This window comes from Phalaenopsis equestris, unplaced genomic scaffold (assembly GCF_001263595.1).
Source record: "Phalaenopsis equestris unplaced genomic scaffold, ASM126359v1 Scaffold233733, whole genome shotgun sequence".
In the NCBI taxonomy this organism is placed as follows: Eukaryota; Viridiplantae; Streptophyta; class Magnoliopsida; order Asparagales; family Orchidaceae; genus Phalaenopsis; species Phalaenopsis equestris.
In genome coordinates, this window is record NW_018251669.1 from 11,811 (window position 1) to 29,798 (window position 17,988).

At 36.3% G+C, this 17,988-nt stretch overlaps 2 protein-coding genes across 2 annotated transcripts in view; both read left to right on the forward strand.

Moving 5' to 3' along the window:
- The window catches only part of LOC110038759 (superoxide dismutase [Fe] 2, chloroplastic-like), a 9,029-nt gene extending 1,503 nt beyond the window's left edge, over window positions 1-7,526 (forward strand). The window contains exons 3-4 of the mRNA XM_020743658.1: window positions 7,172-7,236; window positions 7,316-7,526. The gene's annotated coding sequence lies outside the window, so the exon portion shown is untranslated. The remainder of the gene's footprint in view (window positions 1-7,171; window positions 7,237-7,315) is intronic.
- Window positions 4,911-5,480, forward strand: LOC110038760 (putative protein FAR1-RELATED SEQUENCE 10). The gene has a single exon (XM_020743659.1). The coding sequence runs from the start codon at window positions 4,911-4,913 to the stop codon at window positions 5,478-5,480; it is 570 nt and encodes a 189-aa protein (XP_020599318.1).
- Window positions 7,527-17,988: the final 10,462 nt, after the last annotated feature.

Here is a 17,988-nt window from a genome sequence, read left to right on the forward strand (position 1 = left end):
ATGATGCACATATATATATATAAGCAAAATAAATTCTATTACCAGAAAACCAAAAATACATGGGTTTGCATCTAATTAAAGGGAGACCAAGATAGCTAGCCAATTTACAAGTTGATTACCCTCCCAGTGGATATGGATCCAAATACTTGAAGATTAGCAGCAATAGCTTGAATTTTCTTCAAACTGATGATGAGGTTCCATGGAGCGGGACACAAGCCAAGAAGAGTCTATACCAATAAAAGTGAATCAATTTCAACATGGAGAAACTTCCAACGGAGATGAGCGGCTAATGTGACAGCCATCCAAACCGTCCAACAATTAGCTTCAATAGCATTATTGGCCCCACAAGGAGAGTAGAAAAATGATAAGAGTTTTCCCAACTTATCTTTATAGACCCCACACACACCAACCTTAAAATTACTCCAACTTCCATCTGTGTTAAATTTAATCCAATGATGTTGTGGTTTCCTCTAGAAAAGTCCCTCTTGCATTTAAAATTCCCCTCAATTTGTTCCATAATTGGTGGTAGATAGTGAATTCTTCTGAGATAATGTGCTTTTGTATTTCCCAAGTGATAATCTGGTGGATATATTCCAAGATGTTAGCCACAATCTTCTCCACCTTAGCCTCTTGCTGCTCATGCTTCATAAAAATTTGGGCTAACGATATGAACTACAAAGTGATGCTAGGAATTCTCTCCAGTAGGTGATGGTGCTAATATTTCCTCTAGTTAGTTAGACATTGTTGTAGATTTTGGTATCAATGAAGTGGTTGGGTGACTTGAGACTTATCGCCAATTCTCCCACATATCTGTCTAGCAAACCTACAAAAAAGAAAAACATGGTTAAAAGATTTCTCCTCCTCTTTGCACAAAAGGCAACAAGAGGGGAGACTCAAGACCTTGAGCTTTAGTATATAATCAAATGAAAGAAGGTTGTGTTGACATCTCTAAATAAAGAATGAGATGGAAGGAGACAGATGTAACTGGTAGATGTTTTTTCCCAATTCAACAGTAGTCCAGTGATGCAAGTGCTGATAAAATGTTTTAGAAATTGATATGGAGGAACTTGTTATAGCCATCAATTTGTCATTCACAGTTCTACTGATTGGAATCCTTGAGATATTTAAGGCCATATCAAAGTTAACCAACTGTTTTAAAGTATCTAAATTTCAGTTATTATCAAACCAATAGTCAGTCACAAGTAGATTTTTGACACCCATGCCCTTCTCAAATTCCATACAAAGATCCTTACTAGCTCCATTATCCCACCCCAAAGAAAGTTTGCCTTCCCCTGATGTGTAGAAATGAATGTTTAAATTTCTTTATGTTTTGCACATTTTTTATGGATGAAATTACACTTTAAGGAACTGTATTTTAATATTTTCATTTACTTTTTATTCTGGCAAAGTAAAATGTTAAAATGTGTTGTGAACCATAATGACTTAGGAGAGTTATGGCAGAATCAACTAAGTTAGTCACGTTGAACCGTGGAGTATATGTGGATATGCTTCGTAGGGAGATGCAAATGTTAGGGAAATATTGTTTGAGGGGTTCAAGATCGGATTTAAGGAATTAAAGTCATTTTAATCAATCTTGTTTATGCACTTGGGAGAGGGTAAAGAAAAAAGTTGCTCATATTTATCACTAGCCAAATTTACAATTTGCACATTTCATTTCCTGCACTCCTCTTCCATCATTATAAGGGAGGGTAGCTTTAGACCCTGAAATTCATCAATTCAACACCTAGTTAAGTAGGATTTTTGTAGGATTTAAACTTTAAATTTGCTTTAGATAATATAGGATTAGTTTGTAGAACTTGTAACCCAATTTAAATTCCAAGCTAGGAACAAAACTAGTAGGCTAGAACTTTTCCCAAGTCTAATTCCCTTGTCCTTTGTGGGATCGACATTCCAGACTTAGAAATCTAATATTACTGTTATGACATGTGTAGTTGCACCTGAAAGTGGGTATCAAGTTTTTAGCGCTGTTGCTGGGGAACAACGGTGTATTTAAGTTTGGAGAATTTTAGTTGAACCTGTAGCTCTTAGACTTGGAAAACCTTTTGGTGTTAATTTCTTGTGTTTAATTTGTTTTTCCTATTTTTAAAAAACTAAAAAAAATAAAAAATATTTTATTTGTGTGATTGTGTGTGAATTTTACCTATTAGATTCTATAGTTTGCTTATGCGTAGTGTAGGGCCTATGTGCTTGCACCATATGATTTTGAGTTAGAGAGAACTATTAGAAAATAAAAAAATAAAAGTGACTTGAACAACTCATAGGAGAGATGGCGAACAACCCACATAGCAAACCTAAAATTCAAAAATCAATTTATGGATCAATTCATGATGAACATTAACCATTAAGAGACTATGTTAACCCTATGGAAGATGAAATTCAATTAAGCATTTAGTCCCCTAATGTTGAAGCTAACAGATTCAAACTGACACTTGTTATCATCTAAATGGTGCAAAACAATCAATTTAGGGGAACTCCGTCTGAAGATTCTAACTTACACTTAGCGAGTTTCTTATAACCTTGTACTACATTTCGTTATAATCGTGTATCTAATGAAATTATTAGGCTTAGGCATTTCCCTTTCTTCTTGAGGGGCAAAGTCAAAATGTTGTTAAACTCATTAGCACCTGGATCAATTAAGATGTGGAGTGACTTAGCACAAAAATGCTTAACTAAGCATTTCCCGCCTTTAAAAATGGCTAAATTGAGGAATGATATCACTTCATTTTTTCAATATGAAGGTGAGCCAATTTATGAATCTTGGGAATGATTCAAGGAACTTCTTGGGAAATGCCCCCATCACGCGCTACCTGATTAGTTGATAATTCAATTTTTTTATAATTGTTTAGTAGGATCTATTAAGTCTATTATAAATGTCGCCACTGGTGGGTCACTTATGTCAAAGTCATTTGATGAGGCCTATTCTCTGATTGAGGAGATGACTATAAATAACTTTAAATGGCCTTCTGAGAGAGTGAACCCAAGAAAGGTAGCAACTGTACATGACATGGACGTGCTTTCAATTTTAACTTATCAGTTAGCTACATTTTCTAGAAAGTTAGATCATTTTGGGATGAACCAACCTCAGCATTTAGTTTGAATTTTATCCTCTTGAGTCCTATTAAATGGAATTCTGGAGATAGCGCGAGCTGAATCCTTCCCCATGAGACTTACCTGAACCTCCAAATTCCAAATGTTCCCTAGCAAGCAGTCTGAAACTTTAAATTCATCATTACCCTCATTATAATACCAAGTGAGATCCTCCAAACACCATGTGAGCTTCCAAAAGGAAATGTTTCCTTTTCCAAGATTTCAGAAGATAGCTCTTACAGCATAATTCCTTAGCTTATGCATGCCTTTCTAAATTTTGGAATCCCCATTTTTAAAAACAACTTGTGTTGGTTGCAAAGCCCTATCATATTTAGCATTCAAGTACTTTACCCACAAGGAATTCAAGTTCCTGAAGTTCGACCACAACTTGATACAATTAATTCCTGTTATATGATGCAATTCCCTAAATCCATGCCCCCCTGCTTCAAGTGGTTTGCAATGTTTTCCCACCCCGCCTGCACCTTCTTATTTTTATCACCAGCCCATAGAAATTTATTAAATAATCTTTCTAGCAGTATTTGTGTGCTAGTTTTCATTCTAACGCTTGGAGAGCATATAAAGGAATAGTATTAAAAACACTTCTTAGGAAAGTGATTCTTCCCCCAAATGAAAGAAAAGAATTGGTCTATTCTCCAATTCTATTTTTTTATTTTTCCCACAACATCATCAAATTGTATTTGTTTCTTTATTCCTTTCAGAAGATTAACTCCCAGGTATTTAAGGGGCAATTCAACCACCAAAAACCTAGTATAATTGTTAACCCAGCATCTCCTAGATGAACCAACATGCTTACCTAAGAAAAGTTGACATCTGTTAATATTAAAGGACATACTTGAGCTCTTTTGAAACTTAACCAGCGGCTTATGAACCTTTTTAACTACATATAAACTTGCATTAGTGGAAAGGATAGCTTCATCAACATGGAAAAAATTTGCATACGTCCAGTGTATGCAGCGCTGCGTACGTCCAGCATATGCAGTGTTGCGTACGTCATTGAATAGGAGCATGACATCTAAGCAATGCCGGTCCCACCGCGTACATTTTAAATACTCCCCGCATGACCCGTCGATTCGACCCGCGCAGCGGGACAACGGTAATGCCGCTTCAATACAGACCAATAACCGACCCGTAACCGCTCCTATGCAGACTGCGGTACAGCACTAATAACCGCTTGGTAACTCTGGAGAAACCGTGGACCCTCTGTACCACGGCTGTATAGCGTTGCGGTAACCTCCGGACCATATGTACCGATCGTGTAATGTTGTGGTAACCTCCAAAGCCTCTGTACCAATCGTTTAACTTTGCGGTAACCTCCGAAAACCTTTCGCCAATTCACGGTGCGGTACCGCTGCAGTAAATTCTATGTAACTGCTTGATAACCTTCCTTCAAAATATGAGCGTGCGCGCTTGGTAACCATACTTCAAATTATGAGAGCGCGAATGTTGCTATTTAAGCAGCTAGGGTTTACTGTTTTATTGCCCATCCGATAGGGTGTTCTTATTTTTTGGGTTTACCATAATTTTTTGGAGGTGAATGTTTGTAAAGGTGTATGATTTTTGGTTTGTTTGTTGAGCTGTTATTACTAGGGTTTAATGTAGGATATTCCAACTTGTGTGTTTTTTTAAAGTAATGAATGTTTATTATGGAAGGAACATATGACTTTTTAGGGTTGTTTGTTTGTTCACCTGTTTTTGAGTTTAATATAGTTTTATATTTTGTGCATTTTGATGAAAGTGGACCTACATGTACGGAGCAAACTACAAATATTTTACTTCAAACGATGATCCACAATGAGAAAGAAGCTTACGAAGTATATTGTGCTTACGCTCATCATATCGGATTTAGTGTTCGTAAGGAGCACGACACTTTCTGGCCGAACTCCAGGAATCTTAAGATGAAGGACTTTGTATGTGGAAAAACAGGTTTCAAGAAAGAGCTGAATGTCGCACAAACTGTTAAATACAAAAGAATAGGCACAAGAAGTGGTTGTCTGACGATTATTGGATACGCAATTGATGTCAAAGGCGATTGGACATTCAAAAAATTCATTGAATCTCATAAACACTCATTAGCAAACCCTGGTGATAAGCACCTCTTGCTTTCCAGCAGAAAGATAAGTGAATTCAATGCAAATGTTCTTAGATCGATGACACAGTTAGGGATAAGACCTAGAGATGTGTTTAACTTTCTAGCCACAAAAGTTGGGGGAGTAGAGAACCTGAAGTGTACTAAGATAGATGTCTTCAATCTCATTCAAAGAGAGAAAAGATATAAAATTGAAAATGACGATGCCAATGCTTTATTGCAATTGTTTATAGAGCGATGTGCTGATGATAGCATGTTTGAATGAGACTTCGAAACTGATGAGAGTGGTAGGTTGGTGAGTTTTTTTTGGAGTGACAACACGTCCATGTATGATTATGACTGCTTTGGTGATGTTATTATTTTTTATACTAGCTGCAAATTAAATAAATGTAACTTGTGTTGTGCTCCTTTTATTGGTGCTAACCACAATTGACAGAATGTTCTCTTTGGCATCGGATTCTTGTCAGAGGAGACGGCAGAGTCGTTTAAATGGCTCTTTAAAACTTTTATCCATGTTATGAGCGATAATCATCCAATTATAATCTACACTCATTAGGATCAGGCAATGGGGAAAGCCATAGAACATATTTTGCCAAATACACACAGATTATGTCAGCGGCACATATACAAGAAATTGCCTACAAAGGTTCACTACGGGGCGGTGAATAAAATACTCACTAATCTTTTTTATAAGTGTATAAGAAAATGCATGGGAGAACGTGTGACTACAGAGGAATTTGATAATACATGGGAGATGATGATTGAGACTGGTAATCTATAGGAGAACGTGTGGCTACATGAGATGTACAACATCAAAGATAAGTGGGCTACAACTTTTAATAAGGATGTATTTGGAATGAGAATTTTATCCACCCAGAGAAGTGAGCCAACGAATAATATTTGTCATAGTGTCGCTAAGCCCTCAAGTTCTACTACTGATTGTTTTTTGTGCCTTGAATATGTCATGAGAACATGGAGGCGTAACGAGAAGGACGATGATCACAAGTGCAATCAATCTATGTTCACTCCAGTTGCGAAAAGTAGCCCAATACTGAAGCAGACAACTACATTTTACTCAAGAAAGCTTTACACTATGTTTGAGGAAGAGTTTATTCACGGATTATGTGATCTTCAATTACACGCTTCTGTAAACAATGAAGATGAATTTTTCATTAAAAATTTGGATGATCACATGACAAACACAAATTGGATTGTAAATTTGGACCATTTCAGTTTGGAGGTTTAATGTAGCTGTAAAAAAAATTGAAATGATGGGGTTATTATGTGCACACTCTCTACGAGTATTAAATTTTCTATATATTAAGAAAACCCCAGATAAATATCTCCTGTTGAGATGGTCTACAAATGTCAAAAGAGATGTGTATAGTAGTTATGGATACAAACATCTCCAACGGTCACAAACGTGGAATGATGGTAAAGGTGACCTAATATTTCAAAGACATGCAAAAAATGACATTATCAAGTTACTAATAAAGCAAAGGGAAATGCAGAGGCTGAGCAGTGCATGAAGGACTCAATGAAGAAATTATTGTTGGATATTGATGACATAATAAGTGGAAGAGGTTCTAAGTCACGAAAACAAGCAAAAAAAAAAGCAAAAATCTGGTGAATAACGAATCGAACCACCCTAAAGGAATATTTAATTCCAGGCCAAAAGGTTACTAAGAGAAAAAAAAAGCAAAAGGTATATTTCATTAAAAAAATCTGTTTTTAGATGTTTTAGACATGTTTTTCACCCATAACCACTTTAACAGAAAAACCGATAGAAGTTTCAACCAACCAAGAACCAGAAACATTAAAGTATGATCCAAACATGTCCTCACTGCCTGATTTTCTAACACAGGTCGATATATAATGCGAAATGATGATAATAACGTGCAAATTTTTTTTGTGATCTGTATGTTTTTTTAAAATTTTTTGTTCTTTCAACTACAGAATTTCTTTCCTCCATGGTCCATGGAATCGTACACCGCCATAATGACGAATTCAATACATAATCAGTAAGTAATTTGACATCTTCTTTAATCTGGATGTTTTTAATGAATAAACTTTACAAATATGTTTTTTTTTTTCACTCAGGTTCTAATCAGGATGTAAGCAACATATCGGGATACTTCCCAGGATGACTTGTATTGAGCCATTTGTTGTGTGGAGGATGACTTGTATTGAGGCACTTGTTTTTGATGAAATAGTCTATTTTTGTTATTTTTATGAGGATGTTTTGAGGCATTTGTAATCAGGATATTTTTATCCTTGCATATGATGCCAAATTTTGGATAAATTCTTATAAGCTTTGGTCCATACTTCTCATCCCTCATCCACATCTTCCTAACCCCATTCATCACCTTGCTTACTACGACTAATGTAAAGAGTTTCTTCCCAAAGAATGGAAATATCGAGTTGGAGGTTAATCCTCTGCTCATGAAAATGGTTTTGTTTTGACTCCATAGCTTGTCAAAGATAAGTTACATTTGTTCTTCACCAGAGAAACAACAAGCCCCAATATGCCAACATTAGGAACTGCAACCCATTAAAACTGCCTATGAGAAAGACATTCACACAGCGACAAAAAAAATGGAACCACTGCCAGGTGCAACAAACAAGCTTTACAGGGATAATGAAAGCACAGCTTCACATATGATTCCATGAACCACTTTAGGAAACAGAAACGGTATCTCCAAAATCATAAGGACAACGGGCCAAAAAGGGCACCTCTCACGATAAAAATCAAAACCAGTCTCCAAATGAAAAGAAGTCCCACATCGCAAGCCAAGTAGAAGAATCAAGGATCCTCAAATACAATAATTCACCTGGATGCATGATGATTTTAAAGGGATCCTCATAATTCATGAATTTACCATAAAAAAGTAATCTTTGACAAGCCCTTATCACCCGACAAAGAGGTAATGAAAAGAAAATGTGCCTAGCAGCAGCCATCATCACCGATATAACCAAACGTTGAATGCAGAATTAAGAAGAGCAGCAAAGAATCCAAAGAAAAGAAACGTCATACAGCCTAAACCATTCTTATTGCCTCTCCGTATACAGCCTAAAAGCATCCACCAACAAAACGCATTGGAGAAAAGAAAAGGTACTAAATCAAGCCCAATTTTTATTACAAATAAAACAGTTATATACACTACTTCAGTTTCACCTAAGGATCGACTTCCATGTACAATCCCACCCAAAACAAGCAAAAAACAATTATAACCAGCAAACCAACCCGCCCATACTTTTGCTTGAAGGTGGAACCAACACTGACAAATGCGGACAGAAAACAAATGCGTTTGTTGGTTCCATAAAACAAATACATTTATTGGTTTCCTTTCTGAAGCCTTCTCAGCTCCTGCACTTTTGGATCATCAACTTCCATGAATATTAACCTTCATACAATCATTACCTTATTTTCTCCAAACAACATGTTGCACAAAGGAAAATAAATTAAACAAACAACCTAAGAACAAAGCTTATATTGAAATAACATCAGTAATGCAAAAAATATTAAAATCTAAGCAAACCCTCCTATAAAAAAGCTAGTTAACGTTAACTATTTCAGAAAACTAAACGGTATGAAGGAATGAGACGATCCAGTCATCAAGAAACCTGCCATGAGTAGATAAAATTCCTAGCAAATAGAAGAGATATTTATAAATCTCATAAAATGGCACAGATAAAAGTCATATCAATTATGTTCAATCCATTTTTTAAATCTCAGTAAAAAATTCTTAGAAGCTGCAAGAAATGTTGTCCTTTCAAACCTATTGTGATTTGACAACGCGAATTTAATAATGTCATATCCAATTTCAGCTCTAAATAATGACATCAATTCCTGCCACCCCTTTTTCTCTGCCCAATTGCCTCTCTCTTTCTGTACAAGTGTCTCTATATATTTACAGACAAAAACTCCGCAATCAAAACTCTTACTTTGCACTGGAATTCCTTTGGCCATTACAACTGACCACTTTTTCAAATTAACCTGGAACGCTTCCCACGACATCCCTTAACAAATGATCAATCTGCATGTTTAGAGTTGAGTCAATAAATAAATGGTTCAATCTATATATTTAGAGTGTGGCAATAGTTAGTGATTTGGTGCGAGGCCTTATAATGCCACTGGTGATATGCAAATGCATTGGGTAAGGAGTCATAAAGTCTACATTTCCCCTCCGTTAATGCCCCAACAAGAATTGTCCAATGTTGATTATTTATTATAGGTATAAGTAATAACTTTGCCTCTTTGATAGAATCATTTATAAATATGCACGACAAAGGGTTTCACGTTTTCTTGTCTATACAACTACATTAAAAAGAACAAAATTACATACAAATTATGGTCATGTTAGATTTGTGTAAATGCGCTCAACAACATGTTAATTTTTTAAAATTTACTCAACGACATGAAGACACATATAGGTACGATCTATACATATGTTGTGTGTTACATCGCTTATTCTCCTTCAACATAGCGAAACAATCCACATGTTCATTGCCTAACCAACCGTTTCCCAACAATTCATCAAGATAACGTCTCAGCAATGAAACATGTCCCATATCAATTACTAGGTCACCCCTGCACTTGAAATATATAATTACTTCAGTATATAGTTACAATAGTAATGCAGAACACCCAAAAACTAAGGTGCACTAACAAGTCTGTAAATTTTCTACAACATAGATCGATCATTTCCCGCATATAATCTGCAATTTCATTTATAACAGAAAAATCGATCACCTGTGATGCTGGCTGGACCTATAAGATCAGCAACTCAGAATATTTAATGCCCATATTTAAATATTAGAAGAAAACATTCCATACCTTGTCAGCGTAGTCCTCACTAATATAATGAGTGACCGGTTGCTGCTCCTCTTTCTCTTTATGTTCAATTGTAACTTCTTGTTGGGGAGATTTGGGTTGCTAATCAACACCTGCTTCCTCTTCATGTACAATTTCAATCAGCTCCTTTATTGGTGTTTTTTTTCTTCCTTTCCAAAACAACATATGGGGAACTGAGAATCCTCTTTCTTCTATTTACTCTTTCCTTAATCCTTTGGATCAAGCTTCTTTATGGGGACTCTTTGACCCATCTCCTCGACCATTTCCCATCTAGTTGTTTTATTATTTTTTCTACATTCATGACATGACACTTTAAGTCTGTGACCGTATTCTCTAACTGTTTCAAATGACTTTCAACAAAGACTTGAAAGTTCAATATAATTTTTTGTTGATCTTTCAATAATTCATGAATCTCTTCAAATCCAAGTCATTTGCTCATTTGTTCAAATGTATGTCTGTGCGTTGGTTGAGGATCGATATGATAAGATACTATAAGAGATACCAACATGGGTGACTGTGGTCTGGAAGGGGTCTCCCGCTGTGGGAGAAGCTTTGCAGGACTGGATGGCTCTTCAGGGGAAGTTGAAAGTAAGTGATATTCACTTTCTTTTACATTGAGAAAAAAATCATAAACTTGCAAAAAATTACAGACAATCAATGTCAATCAATATATAACATGACCATAATACCAATTTCTACAGAAAATTATTGAATTCACCCTGGCAGGGCTGAGCATATTAAAGGCTAGCTGAATCTTAAAGCATTTCATCTAACATTTACTTGCTACTTCAGCATTTGGGGTCTAGCCTCGGGAACTGCTGGGACGACCAAGGACGTGTACTCGTAAAACCAGAGCTGTTTGAATCATGATAAATAATTATTTGGTATGTACAAAATTATGAAAAGAGATTTCAGTAGTAATGTGCAGAGAATAAACTGTTAAGAGGAAAACAAAACCATTAATGTATCTAAGTGGCTGATCCGTCCTTACTTTCATGACACATAGGTTCAGTTGCTCAATCAAAAAACCACATACTATAGCAGACCAATTATACGAGCTAAAAGTTTCTACATCCTCGCAAAGAGAAGACAGCTGTTAGGATACTCTAAAATTGCTTGAAGGAAAAATTAAATTAGTCCATAAAAACTTTATTAATAATTCTACACTCTACAAAGCAATCATATGACTGCCCTGGCTCAAAATTGATAAGTTCGGTTTTCATTTGTCTCGCATCCATGCTACAGGACAGAGCTTTATTACAGTATGTTGTTGACCCTCTATTGGGCATGCCGATCAGGAGGGCTACTCAGTCTGCTTCAAATCTGAGTTCTTTCCCACCCAGCTGAAATGTCATTCGATCAATATCCCAACAGTTAATTATGTACATTGTCAGAATATGATTTTGAGGGTATGGAGGGAGTTCAAAAAATTGAAACAAACTCATGGCTTCCAATTTATTCCATGTGTGGTCATCGATGGTTGACCGGACCTTATCAAGAGCTTCTCATACTGCAGATGAACGACATATGCAATTCATTGATTTTACGCTAAAAAACCTATAAGATTGCAACAAAATAGTTTAACATCATATAAACGTTAGAATGATGACAAATAGGGTTAACTGAAAATAATTGCAACAATAAATGTAATTAGTAATCAAAACTACTAAGTATAAGCATACATTTATAATATTTCTTTGGACAGAGCTTTTCTATTTGAATGTTAACCCATGCTTATTTAAATGTGATACATATGTAAAGTGACCACTGTATAAATGTGTATGTATATAAAGAGAAAAAAAAAAGAAAACACATGAGAATGTGATGAATATGAATACCTAATAAAAATCTTTGTATATTAACAAAATATGCTAAAAAAATTCTTAAAATTTGAAATTTAAGAAAGTTCAAGCTCAAAGGATGCTTCTCATAAAAAGAATCTTATTTTGAAAATGATTTCAAAGTAAAGTAAAAAAGAATCAAATTAAAAATCTCTTACAAAATCAAACTCATTTAATTATAAAATTCATTTACAATGCACCTAATTTTAAAACCATATTTTAAAAACTCAAAATTAAGAAGATCTTTTAAAACTCAAGATTAAAATCCTTTTTAAAATTCAAAACTTTCTCTTCAAAGCACAAATTTAAAAATTAAAATCTTTTAAGATTTAAGAATTTTTTTTCTAAGAAATAAACTTCAACTTCAACTTTCTAAACTTTTAACATAGTCTTACAACTCACAATGATATTTACGATCACGAAAAACCACCATAACAAAACCTTCAGCGATAACAAACCAAGTTCTCAAAATACCTAGAAACAGCTTGGGGCTTCTTAATAGATTCACTGCCTCCGTCTTTGACTCTTGTAAATTCTTCTTCTTACGACCACCCTTAGCCATTTGCTTTGGTTGCTCGACCTCCAGCTTCTTCATCTTTTCCAGGTCTGGCTTCTCCGCCTCGTCAAACTGTGCAACTTTCGCCTCTTCCAACACGGTAGTAGTTTTGTCGATGTCCTCCATTTTAATCTTGCTTCACAATCCAAATGTGAAACACTAAACAGTACCTTAACGTTCGAGAGGAAGACAACCCTAGGCATGAACGAAAACGTCAACCCTGTTTCAACAAAGAGTTCTTACTGTCCTCTAAATTTTTACCACGGGTATTTGAGCAGTACATTTTGCGGGAGTTAAGCGAAGGTTACATGGTGGTTATTGAGACGGTACGGACCCATGATTATGTAAGAACTGGCGAAAAGTTTTCGGAGGTTACTGCAAAGTTAAACGAGCGATACATAGGGTTTGGAGATTACCGCAACGTTACACGATCAGTACATATGGTCTGGAGGTTAGCACAACATGACACAACTGCGGTACAGAGGGTTTGAGGTTTCTCCAGAGTTACTAATCGGTTATTGGTGTTGTACCATAAGGGCGGTTATAAGTCGTTTATTGGTCATGTATTGAAGCAGCATTACCGACGTTCCGTCGTGCGAGGAGCATTTAAAATATATGCGGTGGGACTGGCATTGCTTAGGTGTTTTGCTTCCATTGGATGACATACGCAGTGTTGCGTACGCTGGACTAGGGCTGTAAAAGAGCAGAGCTTGAGCGAGCTCAAGCTTGGCTCGTGTTCGGCTCGTTCGAAATAGCTCGTGTTTGAAATCGGCTCGTGAACAGCGTGTTCGTGTTCAGCTCGATTAAAATATTTCTGTTCGTATTCGGCTCGTTAAACTTAAATTGAGAAAAATATATGTAAAGTGTGGGATTCGAACATGTATCAAATATATACAAAAGAATGCACTAACCACATTGTCACATGAGATATTATGATTTAAACTTAGACATAAATATATATAATATATTATTATGATATTATATAAATAATATTTGTAATATATTGTTATATAAAAAGTTATATAATTTTTTTTTCGAACCATTACGAGCCGAACACGAGCGAACAAACCATTGTTCGTGTTCCGCTCATTTACATTTCGAGCTTAAAAGTTTGTTCGTGTTCAGCTTGTTAGGCTTAACGAACGAGCCGAACACGAGCTGCTTAACGAGCTGAACACGAGCTGTTCACGAACGAGCCAAATTGACAACCCTACGCTGGACGTATGCAAATTTTTTCTCATCAACATAGGCAATGTAGCTAACCAACATTTTAGCTTTATGTTGATATTGAGTCCCTCGGCATTTACTTTGCAAATTATTTACCAATATCAAAAAAAAAAAAAAAATGAAAATAGTTGCAGAGAGTGGGATACCCTATTTGTTAACTCTACCAAATGAGAAGAAGCAATGAGAAATCCCACTTGTAAACACAAAATAGTGATTTCCATGCAAACATTATTTAATTAGATTGCAAAAGCTTTCTTGAAAACCTTTTGGCTTAAGCGCCTCCAATATGAAGTCCTAATTAAGAGAATCATAAGGTTTTTCAAATCTAATTTAATAATCAAGTTGCCACCCCAACATTTCATGTTCAAATCGTACAAAGTTCTTGGGCCAGTATGATATTATCAGTAATACTTCTTCATTTTATAAAAGCAGATTGATTTGTCATAACCAACTTTGAAAGATGGGGTTGTAGTCTGGCTACCAAGATTTTACTAATCAACTTGGAGGTCACAGTTGTGAGACAGAAGGGCCTAAAATGATCCCAAGTTATTTTCTATTTACCATTGGGATCAAGAACAATAGATGGATTAGAGAAGTAATGGCACATTTCCTCCCCCAAAAAGAAACTTTGAACCATAGCAATTCCCTCTTTTTTTACAACATCCCAGCACACCTTATATAATTCAGCCGCGACGCCATCAAGCCTTGCTATTTTGTTGTCGTTAATAAATTTTATAAATTTTTGTCTCAATTGGAAGTGAAGTGATGTTAAGAGTACTAGTGAATTGGAGTTGGTTTTGCAGTAAGTTCAGGCAAAGAGGTTGTGAATCCCCCCTTTAGCAAATATCTTTTCAAAAAATGGAACTCCACTTTTGTTTATTTCCTTCTGAGTAGTTAGTCATCCCTTCTCCACCTCTTGAATTCTCCCAATTTTGTTGATTCACCTCATGTTTTTAATATAAGCATGGAAATACTAAAATTTTCTACCCCCTGTAACAAATGTACTTTACTTGCATTTTGCCTTAGGAAATCCTCCTCCCATTTCACTACTTCTAATAGGTTGTTATTTGTGTCCACTAAATCATCCCTAACTCGTTCATCGTATATTTAAAATATTTCCCAACCACTTAACCTCTTCTTCATCTTTATTAGCTCTATTGTGTTGATCCCCAATATATATATATATATATATAAAAAATAAAGTGTAGCATGGCACCCTGCCTACACAAAAATCATAAATGGTTTCAAAACTAGAAAATATAGAAAAGTACATGAAAAACTTAAAGAAAAAGTCTAAGAGTGTCAAAATATAAAATATCAGGTGGCAAGAGAGCGATCCAATTTGGTCTTGCCTCTGCCTTTAGTTCTAGGGCAGAAGTAAACTAATAAGTTGGTAAGATGATTGTCATTGTCAGTAGTAACCAATGTATCATCCAATATGTTCACGAGCTGGAGTCACCCTCCATTCTTCTTCTTGCTCCTGGAATAGACCTGTCATTTCTCATCCGAAGATTGGCTCACCTGATCTTGGTCTAAATTGTGTTGGAGATACACAACTTGTTGAACATTAGAAGCAACTACATGTTGTACCTGCTGATCTCAAAGGAGCACTCTCGTGTGTCTTGGAATGTAAGTGAACCTTCTTCAATAACAATGGGTGGTATAACCACAATTGGATCTGTAGTTGTAGTATGGTGTTCTTTGTCAAAAACTGCGGTGTTGGAAAGTCAGGTTGCATCTTCTCAACAGGGATGATAGGTGACTGATCTTTAATGATATTTGGCCTTAGATGAGGATGCAAACGATAGCAAATAGTAGAGATTTATTAGAACTGTGGCCAAACTTACTGCAATTAGAGCAATAAGAAGGATGTGGTTCTATTTCAACCTTTTTCCAATACCCGTCGTGAGTGGTTACAATCAATATCTCATCCGAAGGTGGTTGAGTGATATCCCTCTCAGCTAACACACAAGCTACATAGGGTCTAGTGACAGCAAGCGTAGGACTATTAATCTTGAGAAGCTTACCGTAAGCACTTGTTAAGAAGTAGAGAATTTTCAAATTGAACAGATGTAATTTTAACCCCGAAAACTTTATCCGAACTGGAATGATAGGGGACTCCTCTTTTGGATCAAAACCAATAGTCCACTTCAGAATTTTCATGTAACGGTTGTCGATCTTGATAACTTTCTAAGAAAAAGTGCGAGTGTAATTGGTATCGTGAGACAATTGAATCAGTATGTGTCGACCGTCATGTAAACCAATATTCCAACTGCCCAACAACTTCAGAGCATCAAATTCTTTTCAAACAATCTCAAGTTTTGGGTAACCATAAAGAAATTTCCCACTAGAGCAAAATGCCACGAAGATTCGAGAGTACTGGTTTCAACCTCTGTGAGAATAAGAGCAGACTTCTTATTTTTTTCCCAATTCTTTAATGAAGGTGTGATCGCCACCACCTTCAAGAGCCTCATGAAATGATTGTGGAACATTGCAGGATTTACCTATATAAAAACCAGTCTCTGAATCTGAAAGAGGAACACGAGTAGGAATAGGAAAGTCGTTGGTAAGTGCACTGGCATAGGAACGGATCGTCGATGCCATCTCCAGAGCAGCTACAGCCGCTGGAAATAGGTGAGAAAAATTTGGAGCTGCTTCTGTACCCTAAATGTGAGTCGTCTGTGAGCTTCGTCAAGAGTACGAGGTCTAGACTTTGGAGCTGCTTCTGTACCCTAGACGCGAGCCGTCAACTGCGGGGAGACGCAAGTGTCGAGAGCCGTCAACTGAATCGTCGAGAGCTGCAAGCGTCATCAAGAGTACAAGATCGTTTGGATTTCGGAGCTGCATCGTCATGAGTCACATAGAAGAGACACTCGATTTATCATCGTGTGGGGAAGACTTGGACGTAGATCCATCTAAACCCAGTCAAAATATAACTTACTCAATAAAAACCTAAGGTTCCTTCTCTAAGGAATACAACTCACCTAAAGAACTCCAACAACCATTAAAATTAAACCCAATACCCAAAAAATTATGAAGCTCCAGTCAAAGGAACATTAGTGCCTACTATAAGGTATTTTCATATCATCCCCATGTATTAGTCTACATAAATGCATAGGAGGAGGCTTACCAACAAAAGCCTCTGAAGCCTTTGACCTCGTCTTTGCTAGCCAATGAGCAGGACCACTGCCTTCCCTGTAAATGAAGCTCCAACTAATATTTAGGGCTTTAGTCAATTCAAAAAACTATTTATAATGTTCCAAGAAGCAACCTTCTTTTTGGTCAGATAATGCACAAGTTGGAGGGTGTCTACTTCTACCTACAAAAAATTTCAGTTAGCAATGTTCGTTATCTTCACTGTCATCCATACAGCCCATGCCTCGACTTCCAGAGCATTTTCAACATGACAGGGAGAAGCAAAGAAGTATAAACAATTTCCCCTATCATCATGAAAGATTCCCCCAACACCAGCCTTACCACCACCCCATCTACCATCAATGTTTGCGTTCACCCAATGCAGCTTCAGCCTCATCCATAGAACTTGTTTGGTCAGCCTATGTTTCTCTCCCTTGTCCTGATACCCCACAATAGAATTGAAATAGCTCTGACCACTAATAACATGAGTCAGTGAAAATAAACATATCAATTTTATATATATGTGCAAGCACATTTGCTATGATTTGATTTTCCTTTTTCAGACTTCCCATATGCTTACAAGACTTGTGAGCCATCCAGAGGAACCAGATGGTGATCTAGGGAATGATTTCCACTACATGTTTGTTAAGTTTTTATGGATTCCATGCATCAATGCACTTTTTCAAGATAACCCAACAAGCTGAAATAGAGTTATCAAATACCCCCTGCCTTGAACCATAATATCCTCTTTAAGGCAACAATTGAAAGTAATTTCTCCAAAGAAAGAAAGACATAGAAGGAGACAATGCGCTGAACCATATCACCTTACCCCAATCCTCCCGAGCCCATGAATGTAATTGTAAGTATTTATTCTTAGCACATGAATGCTCATTTGAAAGTTTAAGCATTAGTTATCACTTCTAGTACTATTTATAAATATCTTGGAGATGTTGGCCAAATTTTCAAACCCCACCTTACCCCCAAGCAGTTGTAGGTTCCATTCCCCATTGAGCAAAAAATCAGACATCTTGAATTCCAAAGTTTCACCATTCATATTACAATTTAATCTCTCTATAGCCCATTTGTCTTTCCAAAATGATACCCTACCATCTCCAATATCCCAATAGATGTACTTTTCAACCCAAGTTTTTTCCTTAAG

Bases quoted from the DNA above. Each gene is read 5' to 3' on its own strand.
- LOC110038760 (XM_020743659.1), top strand. From the start codon at position 4,911: ATGATCCACAATGAGAAAGAAGCTTACGAAGTATATTGTGCTTACGCT.